Below are 15,732 nucleotides of genomic sequence, written 5' to 3'. Positions count from 1 at the left end.
GTTTCTCAGACCCACACAACACAAAGGAAAATGCTTCTGCCATCTTTTATCAATCTTGCCTTCTGAATACTGCTGATCTTCACCAGCTTTTATTAAAAAGGAAGAAAAAAAAACTGCTCTAAGTGAGGCCAGAGAAACAGCTCAGTGTTAAGAGCACTGGCTGTTCTCCAGAGGCCTTGGGTTCAATTCCCAGCCTCTACATGGTGGCTCACAACCACTGTAACTTCATTTCTTGGGGATCTGATGCCCCTTCTGTGCCTCTGTGGTCACTGCATGCATGTGGTACATACACATACATACAAACGAAACAATCATATACATAAAATACAATACAAAGTGCCAAGTAGAAGAGGCAGTGGAACAAAAGGGAAGGCTGGCTCCCACCAGCAGGCATGGAGGGCCATCCATTACTTAGTCCTCACACAGTTGAGCAGCCAGATAAAAGTTCAACCAGGCCTGGGCACGGATGGGGCAATGCATCTCTAACTCGTGTCCATATGTACAACCAGAAGGAACAGATGCTGTCCAGGATTAGTCTTCAAACTGTCAACAGTGGCTTTTGATTTCTGGTCAGAAGAGTAGGAGACTCTGGTGGAAAGCTACCTTCTGGTCAGATTCCAGCTACTTCTAACTTAGTGGCCCTGGTGGGTCTGTGATGGACCTGGCAGTCTGTGCCTCCTGTGTTCTTAGCTCTGCTTGATTCTAGCTTTATTAGGTCGACTTAGATACTTGGAACTGTACAGTTGCCAGACCAGAGCTGAATCTCAAGGGGCTGCTGCGGATCTACCTCCATCTTCGGTTAATCAGCTACCACCTCCTGGAAGGCATGTATCAGTGAAGGCTAGAGGTGACCTTAACCCACAGGGCCTGGGAAGGGTGTTGCTTTCAGGTTGTATCATGATGACCAGACACCTTCTCTTAGGACTACACACTGTGAGCTCAACCATCTCAGATGAAGAATCAACTAGCTTTTTTTTGTTGTTTGTTTTGTTTTGATAATGTGGTAATGTTAACATTCAGTGTTAAAAACAGAGTTTCCTCAATCTACTTTTTTTGTATTAAGGAAATGATGAAATAGATTATTAGGTTTCCAAAATAAATAAAAGCGATTATAAGACAATTGTGTTTATGCCAAACACAAAGTGGCCAATAAAGTACAAGTGATCTCACCGCAGGCTGATCCTAGTCCTGAGAGGAGGCCACCTCTTGCCTGCAGGCCCCGGGACAGTCACCTAGTAGCCATCTCCCGCATCTGGTTCAAAGGGCTTCTCCCAGGCGGGGGGGGGGGGGGGGCTAGAGGATCCCTGGGCACAAAGAAGGGAGTGGTCCGCCTCACAGTGTGTGGAAAGGCGTCTCAAATGTCCCACGGCCCTCGCTACTCTCTGCATAATTAGGCTACAGTCTTGCCATCGTTTGGATCTGGACTATTCCCGAAAGGCCGACATGCTGAAATACTTGGTCTCCTATTTGGCGATATGGGAAAGCGGTGAACTTCAGGTGGGACCCACAGGGGCAGAAAAGTCCCCAAAGGGCTAGTGGGGCTGCAGCCCTGCTCCTCTTTCCTGTCCTGGCCGTGAAACAAACGGCTGTTCTACCACGAGCTGCCATCTGGTCCGCTTCTCTGGGGCCCAGACAGCAGAGCAGCAGACCGGGGCTCAAATCTCCCACACTGTGAGGCAAATAAAACCTGTGTCTTCATAACCGACAGCAAATACAAACAGGGAACACAGGCGCCACAAGGATGGCAATTTTCTGTGATGCCGCTGGAGACAGCTCCAGGTTGGCTACCTTAAGGCAAACTGGTTGTCCCTGGCAGCTATGAGTAAGTGGGATCTCCTGCTTGCTCGTTCTCTACTGGATATTCAAAACGTGCCCTCACTACAGAGACCTACAGGAAGACCAGTCATGTCACAAAGCCCAGGACCCCCTATCTCTAACGTTGGCCAGGTCCCTTTAGCATCCAGGAAGTCTCTGATATGAGAACTTCTTGAGCCCCAACCAACCTTTCTTTTGCAACGGGATCTTCAAGTTACTCACCTATAAGGAAGGAGAAAGGAAGGAACAGGTAGGAGCAAAACAAAAGGGGACAGGCAGTGACCCCCTGCAGGGAAATAGCCTGCCTCTTTCCCACTCATCTTCAGGATCCAGCCTAACACTTGGAACCATGAATGCCAAAACGGCCTGTTACCCAAACAAGGGAAAGTGTGTTTACATGGAGCTTTGACTTCTAAGAATAACAGTGTCTCAGAAAGGGATTCTGTTGATACTCTGCCCCGGGCTTATAGGGTGTGAGTGTCTTTTCCTGGCCACCCCGGGGCTCCCCGGTTAAGGTTTGCATCCATTGGCACCGTCAGTCTCAAGAGTGGCCCACCTTGTGTTTCTGCTCTTCTTGGTTGTCCATCCTGGCTGTACTGAGGACAGGGCTGAGAACGGGGGACGGGCCCTGCTCAGCTGTGCTCAGCGAGGCCTGAAGCTCAGGGCTCAGCCTCAGCTGGCTCTTCGGGCTGGAGGGAGAAGGCTGAGGACTATCCACAGAAAAGCCTAGAAACGGATGAAGTAGGGTGGAGCAAAAGTGAGAACAGCTGTGAGGTCGGCCTCCCTCGCACTAGACTGCAAACCTCGTGCTGTAACAGCTTTTATGGAAAATGTGCATGGTCTGTCACCTGCACTCCTAGACACGACACCAAAGGAAACGTGGTGATGACTATTCTGCCCAGTACCAGAGACCAGCACATGGGGTGGCAACTCCTGGCCCCGAGATATGTTTCTAGGGGCTTCTGGGTAAATCAAACACCACAGGCCTGTGAAGCAAGGCTCCGTGGAGGGGATGGCAGAGGCACGTGCATCACATGCTCCTTGCCTGACAGGCACAACGAGATTTTTGCCTGCGTCACTACCAAGTCATTAAAAAGCTGAACACATAAAGCTGCTCATTTCACAACTCCGTCTTCTAGCTGCTGACCTTTTCACTAACAAGTGTTTTTTTTTTTTTCTTCCTGCTGGTTTCTCATACCAAAATAAGAGAGTAGTACTTAACTCCTCTCCTTATTAAAACAGTATTTGCTTTTGAATAGCCAGAATTTCAGTCAGCTTCCTAGGAGGTCGATGATGAAGCATAATTTACCTGACAATTTATAATACTGAAATTTCCTTAGGATGATCATGAATTTAAGGCCAGCCTGGGCAACAAAGTAACATCCTGTCACACATATAAAAAAAGAAAATTTCCTAACTTCTTGTCGAAGGGTTCTCATATTTTTCTATGGGAAGTCAACAATTATTAAATGCCAAGTTTTAGAGATACATTTAAATGTGTCACATCCTGAATGCCTGGATGACAGACAGGCAGCACCATAACTTCAAATGGTATTTACAGGAGAAATTCAAATACTATTAGAAATTCCGGACATGTTTTCTAACTATGATTATTAAGTGCCCGAGTCCCCTTGTTTCAGGGACGCCACAGTACCTGGCCTCCTCCCTCCACCCCTTTCAAAGGAAGATCCTCATAGTCTGCAGCGACCAGTTTATAAGACTAAACCTGGATTATTGAACTGAGAGCTCCCAAATGAGAACAGGTAGCATGGACGGGCACAGACCCCGGGCAGGGCAGCCTCTGGTGTGGCAGCTGGAGCAGAGGAGGTCCTTATTTTCACATTGACAAAGTCAGAGGCCCGCAACGACCTCGCCTGCTGCCGGGGAGTTTGAAGGCACTCTGGCAGTGTTCTGATAGAGCTCTGCTCGGAAATGTTTGACAAGTCATAGCTGAAGGCAGGATAAAGCATTTATTGACATAGATAACCTAGATGATGTTACTATATGAAAGTTTAACAATCAGTTTATTAAAATTTGCTTTATTACATATTTAAACATGCTAAACAACATTAGTGATAAAAAGTTATATCTGCCACCGCATTTCAATCAAAGTAGAACCGACCTCCCCAAGGTGCCCTCAACTGTGGGCTATTCCCTATGTGGAGCACATCCCAAAAATATACCAGTTAAGGTTTATGCTTCAAAATCTTTGTTGCTGGTAAGTCAGAACTGCATGAGGTCCTTTTATGCAATTAAAATTCAGAGAAAATTTAGAAGTTATGACTAATTTATACTTTATACTGTTTTAAATATAGTAGTTGTGATGCTTTACATTCAATTATAAAAAAAATCAAATACCACCATTTTAAGTCAAGAGGTGGGGGTGTATACCTTTAATCCCAGTACTTGGGAAGTAGAGGCAGGAGGATCTCTGAGTTCGAGGTCAGTCTGAACTACAGAGTGAGTTCTGGGACAGTTAGGGCTACATAGAGAAACCCTGTCTCAAAACAAAACAACCCCCCCAAAAAAAAACCAACAAGAAAAGGATAACCAGGCTACAACCCCCAATCCCTGAGAAGTCAGGTAACAAGGAGGACCCTAAGAGAGACATGCAGGGATGCCCTGGAAAGGGGAAATAGATAAGACCTCATGAATAAATTGGGAGTACAAAGGGGGGTAGGGAAGGGTGAAGGGGGAGGGGAGAACAGGAGGGAATGGGATGGTTGAGTTGGGAGAGGGACAGAGAGGGAGAGCAAGGAAAGAGACATCTTAATAGAGGGAGCCATTATGGGGTTAGGGAGGAATCTGGTGCTATAGAAACTCCCAGGAATCCACAAGCTAAGACTCCTAGCAATAGTGGAGAGGGTACCTGAACTGGTCTTCCCCCATAATCAGATAGATAACCACCCTAATTGTCATCACAGAACCTTCATTCAGTAACTGATGGAAGTAGATGCAGAAATCCACTAAGCTAAGCACTAGGCTGAGCTCCGAGAGTCCAGTTGAAAAGATGGAGGAGTGATAATATGAGCAATGTGGTCAAGACCATGATGAGAAAACCCATAGAGACAGCTCACCTGAGCTAGTGGAAGCTCACTGACTCTGGACTGACAGCTGGGGAACCTGCATAGAACAAAACGAGGTCCTCTGATGTGAATAACAGTTCTGTGGCTTAGGCAGTCTGTAGGGTCACTGGCAGTGGGACCAGGATTTATCCCTAGTGCATGAACTGGCTTTTTGGAGCCCATTCCTTATGGAGGGACACTTTGCTCAGCTTCGATTTGGGAGTGTGGGGGTAGGCTTGATCCTATGGCAACTTGATATGCCAGACTTCATTGACTCCCCATGGGAAGCCTCACCCTTTCTGAGGAGTGGATGTGAGCTGGGTAGGGGGAAAGGGGAGGAGAGGAGGGAGGGGGAACCGTGGTTGGCATGTAAAAACTTTTTAAAAGTTCAAAAAAAACTTTTTAAATAAAAAAATAAAAAAACAACAAAAAGGAAAACCGTAAAAATAAAAACCTCCCCCCCAAAACAAGAGACCACCACTTTACCCATGCCTCTAATGCTCCTCATAGCAACACACTTGAACATATTGAGTCTAGAGAAAGTTCTAGAGGACAAAAAGTTCCTGGACCTGCAATCCTAACAGTTTGTAAGTCAGCTGGGCTCCACAGCAAGCCCCATCTCAAAACAAAACAAAACAAAACAAAACAAAACAAAACACACTCCCCGCCCCACAGACAAATCCAAAACCAGACAAAACGGGCTACCATAAAGGCTGGAAGGATGGTTCAGTGGTTAAGAGCATTTGCTCCTGTTCCAGAGGACCCAGGCTTGGTTCCCAGCACCCATATAGTGGTTCACAACTGTCTGTAACACCAGCTCCAGGGGATCTGATGCCCTATTCTGACCCCTGTGGGCACCATGCGTGCATGTAGGGCATAGAGAGATATACATGCAGGTAAAATATTCATAAACATAAAATAAAAAAGACTGCCACAAAATTGGACATTTTTAGTAGCAGGATGTGCAGAACATGCAGAATAGTGTACTTTAGGCACCATCAAATGATGCACTTCTGGGATGCTGGTAGGGTCAGCAAATAGCGTGCAGCCAACGTGATGGAAACAGCCATGAAGGCAGGAGACGCAACCGCCAGCAACCGGCCTTTTGGTAAGCACCCTATAAAGAGGGGAGACTCCACTTTGGGATGGATTAGGGCTAGTGTAAACTACTTTTGGTTTTATGGTGGTTAAAAATCACTTGATATTATCACTGTACATATTTTATATATTATAAAAAAGTTATCAACTCAAAATTTAGTGAATAATCCTAAATATAACACAAGGTGCCCTGAAACGTGGTTTTTTACTGTTAAACCTGTGAGAGAAAAATTTCTAAATTATTCTTGAAATTATACAAATAAAGACCATCAAGGTGTTAAATAATCCAGGTCTGGGACTTAGTGGAAGAATATCTCTCCAACACTTGCAAGGTCCTCAATTTGACCCCCAGTAAAGACACACACACACACACACATACCCACCACCACCACCACCACCACCACCACCACCAACACTGCCACTACTCTACCAAAAACTATGGGGAAATATTTTGTCAAGTAACTGGCAATAAACATGAAGCTCATCTAAATGTGAGTGTGGTGTGTCTTCTGAGCTCCACAGCACAGCGGTGTCTGTCCCAGCAGCACTTTCAGCTGGAGTCAGCATTGTCTGTGCGTGTTTGCGTGTGTGCGTGCATGCGTGCGTGTGTGCATGTGTTGAAGGGTGGCTAGCCAGGATGCTTTCCGGAAGTGACAAAGACAGCATGAAGTCAGTGCCATTCAGGTTCTGTGACTCAGTGTTCCCTGACGTGAAAGACAATTGACCTAACAGTTCTTCCATTGAAAGCCCTCTCATCATTACTGAGACATACTTTCGTTTTGTTTTGTAGACAGGCTCCATGTGTAGCTCAGGCTGCCTACGTAATGTTTTATGGTAACTGACATTTCACCACAGAGTCATCTTTAGTATCTGCAGAAACCCTGAAGTTCCTCTCATCAGCAGCAGCAAGACTGAATCAGTATTGCACTGAGCCATGGGAATTCCTGTTATAAAACCCACTCATCCCCAGTTCTTGATGTGTATGCCCACACTCAGAGAACACTCAACCCTCCTGCTGTCATGTGAAGGAGCAATGTTTTTAGCTGAGAAGGGATTCTTCAGGTCCAAAACAGTATAAAGAGCAGCTCTTTTACCGACAGATCCCGCGGCCCATTGGGAGACACTGCTGCACAGGCTGGAGGTAGGGCTGTCATTGAACATTCTCTCAGAGTTAAAAAAATTGCCGTCACAGGGCACTTAACACTTACTTCAAACTGTCAGCAGTCAGCCTTTCTGGCAGGTGGTTTATCTCCTAAGACTTCTCAAAATACATCTGATGATTTTTGAAATGTTATTTAAATTCTTTTGTGCTTACCTTTACTTTTCCTTCAAGACAACCGCTTTTGTTCATCTAACTAGAGATGGAAGATGATGAGAAAGGACTTCACATTTAGAGAGAAAAGAAAATGTACTTTTATTTCATACCTTTAAGTTCTTTTTAAGAACTCTTTAATAAAAAGTCTTGAAATATTTGCCTCACAGCACAGCATCAGATCCTATTCAGCAAAACTTAAGGTCAAGTTGAAGGTTAATTTGAGTCTAAGAGGCACAAGGAAGAGAAACTATGGCTTGAAGAGTGGACTGTCAGTTTCAGAAAGAAAGAACACCCCCCCCCCCGGCACCCCAACTGACTGCATGATGCAAACAGGTAAATGGGTGTTTGATGAGTTCACAGACACTGTTTCTGGCTTTGCTACCAGGCAAGTGTCATGATTCACTTTTACAAACAGAATCTGGTTGAAAACAAGAGGAAAGTGGTGGAACTGTTAATTAACAGTGCCTCCCTACCTTGATAAAGGAGGTAAGGAAGACAAGGACTTTCTTCCCAATGGTCAGTATGGTTTTATGAGTCAACAGGGCTCGGAGAGAACTAGTGTTTCAGCCCCAGCAGGCCCACCACTCAGCCAGCAGCCCTTTGCCCCCTCCAGCACCCTGGTGGACTCCAGCACCGCCCCAGCAGCCTTCTCAGAATCACACCAGGGTGCTCACTCTCCCCGTGGGCAGGTTGGCCAGACCCCCTACCAGGACCTGGAAGTCACCATCAACTGCCAGATCAACCTGGAACAGCTCCAGTGTCTACCTGTCCTGTATCAGCGCTGTCACGGTGATGGTGTGTGGCTCTGAACTTTGTTCGCCAGACTGTCACAAGGAGAAAATGATAAAGCTGCAAAAACCATTGAGGTGGCTGGATCTTCCTGAATTCAGGCTGTCAAGAAATCAGACTGAAGCAACTGAGACAGGGGGCTGAAGGCGTGCTCCACCTGGGAAGAAGGGGGTTTTATTACTAGAGCTGGACAAAGTGCCAGGGACAAAAGACAAGCACACTTATGTGACCTCCGTGAGACTCATTACCTGAGTAAGTAAATTCCAACAAAGAACTGGTGATCCCATGGCCAACAAAGTCAGAGTTCCCCAACGTGACCTGGTAGAATGTAATGACAAGTGCACCCAGGGGACAGCAGTGAGAGCCGAGCCTGAGGCGGACTCTCCTATAGCTCATGTCAGGCAATTTCATGCTTGTTGGGGCTTTAACTCTACACACAACAGCAACTTCAGCTCTTTAATTACAGAGAAGAGGGAGGAGGGGAGAGAAAGATAGAGGGGAGGGAGGAGGAAGGGAAGAGGAGGAGAGGCACAGCACTGCCGGGTTATGTGGTTTACTCTTGCACACAGACTTTGAGAGTTTTGTTTTAGTGGAATGATTATTTGGTGGGGGAAGGGTATAGCTTACAGGCAGAGCATTTACCTAACATGTATGATCAGGTCTTGAGTGTTAGTTCCAGGACTACAACAGAAAACAAACCCCTTCAGATCCAAAAACATACTTTTGCCTAAAACCTTTAGAACCTGTGACAAGTCTACTTACTGAGTGGGTCTCATCAGAAGCAGCAGAGTTTGCCAGGTGGTGGTGGCACCCGCCTTTAATCCCAGCACTCGGGAGGCAGAGGCAGGCAGATCTCTGTGAGTTCACAGCCAGCCTGGTCTACAAGAGCTAGTTCCAGGACAGACTCCAAAACTACAGAGAAACTCTGTCTCAAAAACCAAAACCAGAACAAAACAAATCAAACAAACAAACAAAAAGTAAGGACCCCACTGGCTTTACCATCTCCATTAGATGGGGCGGTAACTCAGGTCAGATGGTACACAAAACCCCGAGCCAGAACACAGCAGCTCACTGATGTCAGTTCTCTCCCTAGAGACCCACGCACTAGGTCATTACTTCATTCATGTGCAGCAGGTGCTGGACAGTCAAGGTGTCAGCAGGGAGTAGGCCTGAGTGACAGGAGACTAGTCTCTTTTGTGTGAGAGGTGACTGCTACCACGAACTATCTCCTACAAGTGCTGCTGCCCAGGCCTCTGCTCTGTGGAGAGACACAGAAGCTGGACTTTGGGGGCCTAATCACTGGTGCCTGGATGTGTGGCTCTGTGCTCCCAGCACCTCAAAGAGTCAACATGCTCAAAGTGTTTCCAGTCACTGCTGCCCAGAAGGTGGCAACAAGGTCCCTGAGCCCCCCAAGGATACAAGGGGCCAGAAAAGTATGGACCATCAAGCAAAAAGTAGAAAACCTCTGTTAGATGAATGGGAAGTTCAAGTTTGTAGCTGGAGAAAAATCTGCTTGAGACCACTGAGCTCTGGGGAGTAAGTACTGCACTCCGGGACTGGTCTCGTCCCTGTCACCACTGGGAGGTTCCAGCCTGTGGGAGCACACTGAGAAGATGTCCCAGTGCTCAGCTGTCGGAGTCAGCAGCACTTCCTGCGCAGTGTGCTCCACACTGAAGGTGGCAGGTTGAGGCTTGCACCTTCAAGTGTGGTACGTGGTCTAAGCACGCCGCACAGGCTCCTCCACCTCCTCTGCCACACTGGCCATGTTAACCATATCAGCCAACAACAGAAAGGTATTGAAAGAGTGCTAAGACAGAGGAAGCAAGATGCTACACCCAACTGATGACCTTCAATACAGATATCACTACCCACAAGCCACAGCGATGCAATCAATGTAAGCACCTCGCTGCCTGTTTGGTGCTCAGGAGCCCATGAAAGAAACATCAGTGAAGGGTTGCACAAATATGTGCTTGTTTCAAGGATTAATTTAATATGTGAAATAATCTGCAACCTATATAAATCAAAACTCGTAAGTAGAGGGAAAGAAAGCTAAAAAGCCCATTTAAAAATTCGTAGTAAATATTTCCTCATTTTATTGAATAAACAATTAAAAATTGTCAGTACATATCTGCAAATTTATAAATGGTGATTTCAATAGAAAACAGATTTGATAAGTACCACAAACCAGACAATAGAAATGTCTCTTTAAAGCATCAATAAGTTCGAATGCATAAAGAAACCCCAGCTCCATTTCTCTTCATTTCCTAGAAGAATCAATGTATACGATTTCACCCCAAAGATAGAGCTTTGTGCACTAGTGGACACTGGCATTGGCTACTTCAAGGAAGGAGGTAACAGCATCTGCCATCCGCAACAGTGCCTTTTGCATAAGTAGCCCTGTGACAAGAGCCGAAGTGAGACCACGGCAGATGCAACGCCATGGACTTAAGAACAAACAACCACTGAATACTACACTGATAATGAAGTAACTGTTCCAGTAATGAACTTTCTGCTGCTCTAGGAACTGGAGGGAATGAGTGTACCATGAAGATCTAAGGAACTTTCAGCATCGACTGACACATAAACACATGTGTGTGCACATTGCTGTGTTATCATAACCACAGCAAGGGTGACACAATACAATCATTACTCAGGCAGAACAGGGAAGATTACATGAAAAAAAATGAACATATACCTGTGCACGAAAGTCATCGGAAAGGATGGAATCACTGGGCATGTCAATAGTTTTCATGTTACATTCCTGGATGTGCTAGTGCCCATCCCTTGGTCATTTGCACTAAATAAAACACAAGTGCTAATGAAGACAGGGCATTCTAATCTAACGCCAGACCTAATGCCTCTGCCGTGTAAAAAGGCACATGGCCGCACCTAATGGGTCAGAAGCCTATGCAGTGCAGAACCCTACACATCTCTAGTATGAACAGTCTCGCAGCCATGTAAGTATTGTTAGTCTTCAAATATTCATGTGGCTTATATAAAATACTGAGACTTTGGGATCTTAAATATAAAAATAGACTTGATAACTAATAAAAATGTATCTAAAGCAGAGTACATTGTTAGAGGTGAACTTAATGGTTAGGATACTGCTTGATGGTGGCCTTGTACTGCAGGGGACAGCCACAGAGTCTTGTCCCCTATGAACACTGACACACTGGTTACTATTATTTACACAGACAGACCTGACCACTGTTACCTTTCTGCACGGACACACTGGCTGTGACAGCTCTCTACCTGGGTTTCCTTTCTACCCATCCTAAAAGTCACCAGGACAGCCTTGACAGGAGCCTGTGCCCTTAAAGAAGATTCTGGACATAACTAAGAAAATCAACAGACTGAGCACTGAAAAACTCACTCTGAGGAGCTGATCCAGACCAGGACATGCTGCTCAAGGCTATGACCTCACCTCCCTCAGTCTCTGCATCCTTCCCAGCCACTGGGTACATGGGCCACACCCCCAGGTTGCAGCCACTGATGACACAGGCAGGCAAACCAAAGAAAGGCTCAGTGCGCATTCTGGGTTGAGTGGCTTCAGGCCACACTGCGGCTTCTCCCAGGGTGAGAGCGGCACAGTAGCTCAAGAGCAGCGAGGAGAGGAGATCTGTGACAGTTATGGCACCCTGGGCTCTAGGCCTGAGCACCTGCCCACTGCGATTCCTTAGGAGGGGAGGCCAGGACTGTGTGAATAGGAACGCAGAAGAAGGGACAGCTGAAGGAGCAGCAACACTCCATTAAAAGAAAATTGTTTAAAATTTCTCCACATTATGCCAAAAAGTGACCCTGTACTAGTGCCACCCATAGAGTACCTGGGACGCCAGGTTCGTGCCAAAGCTGCCTTGCCCCCTTGTCCACTGGAGGTCATGTGGGGTTATAGAAACTGGTATCATTTCTGGCTGGCCTGGGTGCCAGTCCAGACTTCGGGACCTGAGGCAGCATCACTCACCTGGCTTTCCCTACAAGGTAACCCTAAAAAAAGGGGGATGATTGAAACGTAAGAGGCAGACATAGAAAGCAGGCCCTGTCTGTTTCCTGACTTGAACAGTCAAACACTAACTGGCTTGTTACTTTTTGAAACAGGGTCTCACCATGTAGCCCAGGCTGGCCTTAAACTCAAGAGCCTCTTCCCTCCACTTCCAAAATGCTAGGATTGCAGGTGTGCGCCATGCCCGAGCACTCTGGAGATCACTGGGTAATTTAAGTATGCTCTCAGCACTGGGTTGTAGCAGGGAACTATCATTTTGTACGACAATGAGTGTGCAGCTCACGTAGAGTGCATCCTGTGTTTCAGAGACACTTTCAGAATGCTACGGAAAGGTATAATAAGCTTCTTTAAAATGCTACAGTCCCAATCGGAAAAGGCAAAGGATGGCAGTAAATACCTATAATCCCAACACCAAGGAGGCTACAGCAAGAAGATCACAAGCCCAAGGCCTGCCTGGGCAGCTTAGCAAGAACCTGCCTCCGCATAAACGGTAAAAGCAGACTGGGACAGAGCTTGGTGGTGGGCAGAGTGCTGCAAAGAGCCCAGGTTCAACCCCCAGCACTGCAAACAAACTAGAAGAAAAGAGACAGAGTGGGTGTGGCCAAATACCAGCAATGCTGATGTGGGCAGGGACTGAATGGGGAGAACAGGTTTAATATACTTCTTTTGGTTTTGAATATTTTGAAAACACCCCCCATGAAGGAATTATCTACAGAAAGTGAGGTTCTATTAGTAGAAATAAAAAAACAAACAAACAACAAAATCCATTTTATAGGAAGCCCAACAGAAGACGGTGACAACAGACTTCACTGCGGCTCTCTATCAGGAGGAGGTCCTTGCCTGTCTGATGGGAACAACCCTTTCCATCAGCACCAGCTTTACCATGAAGTGGTCACCCAAGCCTGGTAGTAGAGTGAGCTCTACCCTCCTCTACTGGGCCTGCTAAGAGGGTGGGCTTGCTTAGAAAACAAATGAGTGTTGAGTTCAACCCTCAGCGCCTCATAAACTAGATGTGGGAGAGCAGGTACGCTTGGAATCCCAGCGTTCTAGATGTGGAGGTAGAGGGCCAAGATATCTTTGGCTAGATAGCCTGGGATACAGAGTCTCAGAAAATAAGACCAACCAGCCAGCTAGAAATCACGTATGACAACCTGGTTGTTTCACAGCATTAAAGAGTGCACTGGGTAAGTAGCAATGAGGGAGCTGGGTAGTCTTCAGCAACCACATGAACACTAAGGTTCAAGAACAGTTTAAAGATGATACATACTAGTTCTTCTCCGTAACAAAAATCCAAGGTTTACTCTGGGAATGAAACACTGGGAGAAGACCAGCTTCTGAAGCACTTCTGTTCTAAGTAGTGCTACCTTGAACGCATGGAGGGCAGCACCCCACCTTAAGAAAAAAGGGGACAGAATAACAACTAAACACACAGCAAGCACTGATTGACTGGACCAACAGAAGAGACTGAAGCTTACAAGTCTAAGGGAATTACAACAATGAAAATTATGGCTGGGCATGGTTTATGTTCCCAGCATTTGTGAGGTTGAGACAAATAGATTGCCATGAGTTCAAGGCTAGCTTGGGCTACATGAGTTCTAGGTCAGCCTGGGCTACACAGTAAGACCTTGTCACAAAAACCAAAAGAAAAAAAAAAGGATACATTCAGCCACAACCACCTTGCTATAATCTGAACAATACAATAAGAGAAGACAGATGCCCACAATGCCTCAAAGGCCAGCACTGTTATTCCATCCTAGCACAGACCCTGAATGAATGGTTAAAGTTCCCAGAGGAGGGCCGGGTGGTGGTGGCGCACACCTTTAATCCCAGCACTCGGGAGGCAGAGGCAGGCGGATCTAGGTGAGTTCGAGGCCAGCCTGGTCTACAAGAGCTAGTTCCAGGACAGGCTCCAAAACCACAGAGAAACCCTGTCTCGAAAAACCAAAAAAAAAAAAAAAAAAAAAGTTTCCAGAGGAGGCTGGAGATGGACCTCGGTGATGAGGCACTTGCCTAGTATGTTCAAGGACCTGGGTTCACACCAGAAAAAAAAGGATTTCCACAGGACATTTTGAGAAGAAAATGAAACTTTCAATGTGTATTGCACTGCTATATAAGATCACAAAGGACCACCACCAAACCAACCAAATGCACGATAACACACCAAGTCACCTGCGGGCCTGTGGACCAGACACACATAACCGAGTCTGGCCAGGACAGATTCAGGCCAGCACTTATGAGATCCTGGTTTATCCTGTCTGTACCACGAACATCAGTTCTGTCCTTGACAGTACTTTGGAACAGGTAGTCCTCCACATAACACCAATCAGGGCTACCTCAGCACATGCTCACTGGGCCCTTGCGGCTTTGGGGCAGAGCCATGTCTACAACAGTATCTACTGGAAACAGCTAGCAATGTATAATACAGACTCATGCAACCCAACATCATTCTGAGAGAGAGGACTCAAATTCTAGTACATCCTGAGGCATTTTTTATGTTCTAATCATTTTAAACAAACAACTGTCTATGCCACTAAAAGAAACGACTCTCCTGCACCAACTCATGTTATGACCTTCAAAGCTCACTTGTGGATCTGGCTCTGCTCGGCTACAACCACAGCGCCTACCGCACCTGTAATTGAGATGAACAGAGGGAAGCAAAGCAGCTCACGCTTTCACAGTGGCGTTTAGACCAGCACCTCCGCAAGCCTGCTCTACACACAGCATGGCCTTGGTCTCAAGTCTGTAATAAGGAGAGGCTGGTGGCACCAGTGAAGTCCCAGGGCCACCTCTGCATCCAGAAGGCGAGTCTCCACTGTCCCTCCTTAGTTAGGAAGCTTTCAAGGCATTCTGCAGAGATTTTATACACAAAATAAAAGTGTGCTGGCTGTACAAACTAAACAAAACCTACATGCTAACTGGTCATGGGAAGTATGGGTTATTTTAAAAGCAGCACCAAAGGGGCATGGCACACAATCTATTACAGATAAACAAGAATCTGAACTGTATGTAATATTAAAAATGTATAGCACCGGTTTTTACACGAATTCAAAGCAGGTGTCAAAAACGCCAATGCTGCAGAGGTCAATTCCTCAGTCACTACAGGGAATGGCTGAAAATGCTCCTCTAGTTTAGAGTCACGTGTAAGTTTAACATCACTTCAAATCAAAGTTTTAGCTCCTTGACATTCAAAACCAAATAATCTACCTGTAATTAGAAACAACCCCTGACTATCTAGCATGAACTCATTCACTTTCTATGTCTGAGGCTAAGAATTCTGATCTCTAACTGTACCCGGGGGAGGGGTCTCTTGATAAAGGAAACCTGAGGGTCAAGATGGGTTTTGATCTATCTGTTTCCCTGGAGTGGAAGTCTTTAAATTGGGCTGAAAACTGAAAGGGACTCTCTCCCCACCAGTCTGTGCAAAAGGGTTGCTGAAGAAGAGGTTCATGTCCAGGGGCGCCTCAGCCTCTGAGTCCCATGAGTCTGTGTCTGTGCTGCTCGAGTCTTCAGCGGTTGTGGGTGGGTAGCTGAGCTGCTCTAGCTGGTCTACAATGTCAGAGAACTGGAAGGCTGAGCTGGACTCGGAGCGCACTGAGTAGGCTGGGAAGTTGACCATGGAGCTGGCCTCTGACTGATTGGCTGAGCTGGAT

At 46.3% G+C, this 15,732-nt stretch overlaps 1 protein-coding gene across 1 annotated transcript in view; it reads right to left on the bottom strand.

Moving 5' to 3' along the window:
- The window catches only part of Farp2 (FERM, ARH/RhoGEF and pleckstrin domain protein 2), a 105,683-nt gene that overhangs the window by 22,513 nt on the left and 67,438 nt on the right, over nt 1-15,732 (bottom strand). The window contains exon 14 of the mRNA XM_048441958.3: nt 2,372-2,541. Within this exon, the coding sequence (XP_048297915.1) occupies nt 2,372-2,541 (170 nt within the window). The remainder of the gene's footprint in view (nt 1-2,371; nt 2,542-15,732) is intronic.

Source organism: Myodes glareolus, chromosome 1 (assembly GCF_982192425.1).
Source record: "Myodes glareolus chromosome 1, mMyoGla1.1, whole genome shotgun sequence".
NCBI lineage: Eukaryota > Metazoa > Chordata > Mammalia > Rodentia > Cricetidae > Myodes > Myodes glareolus.
Note: the sequence above shows the minus strand (reverse complement) of the source record. Positions and strands in the feature narration are given on the sequence as shown.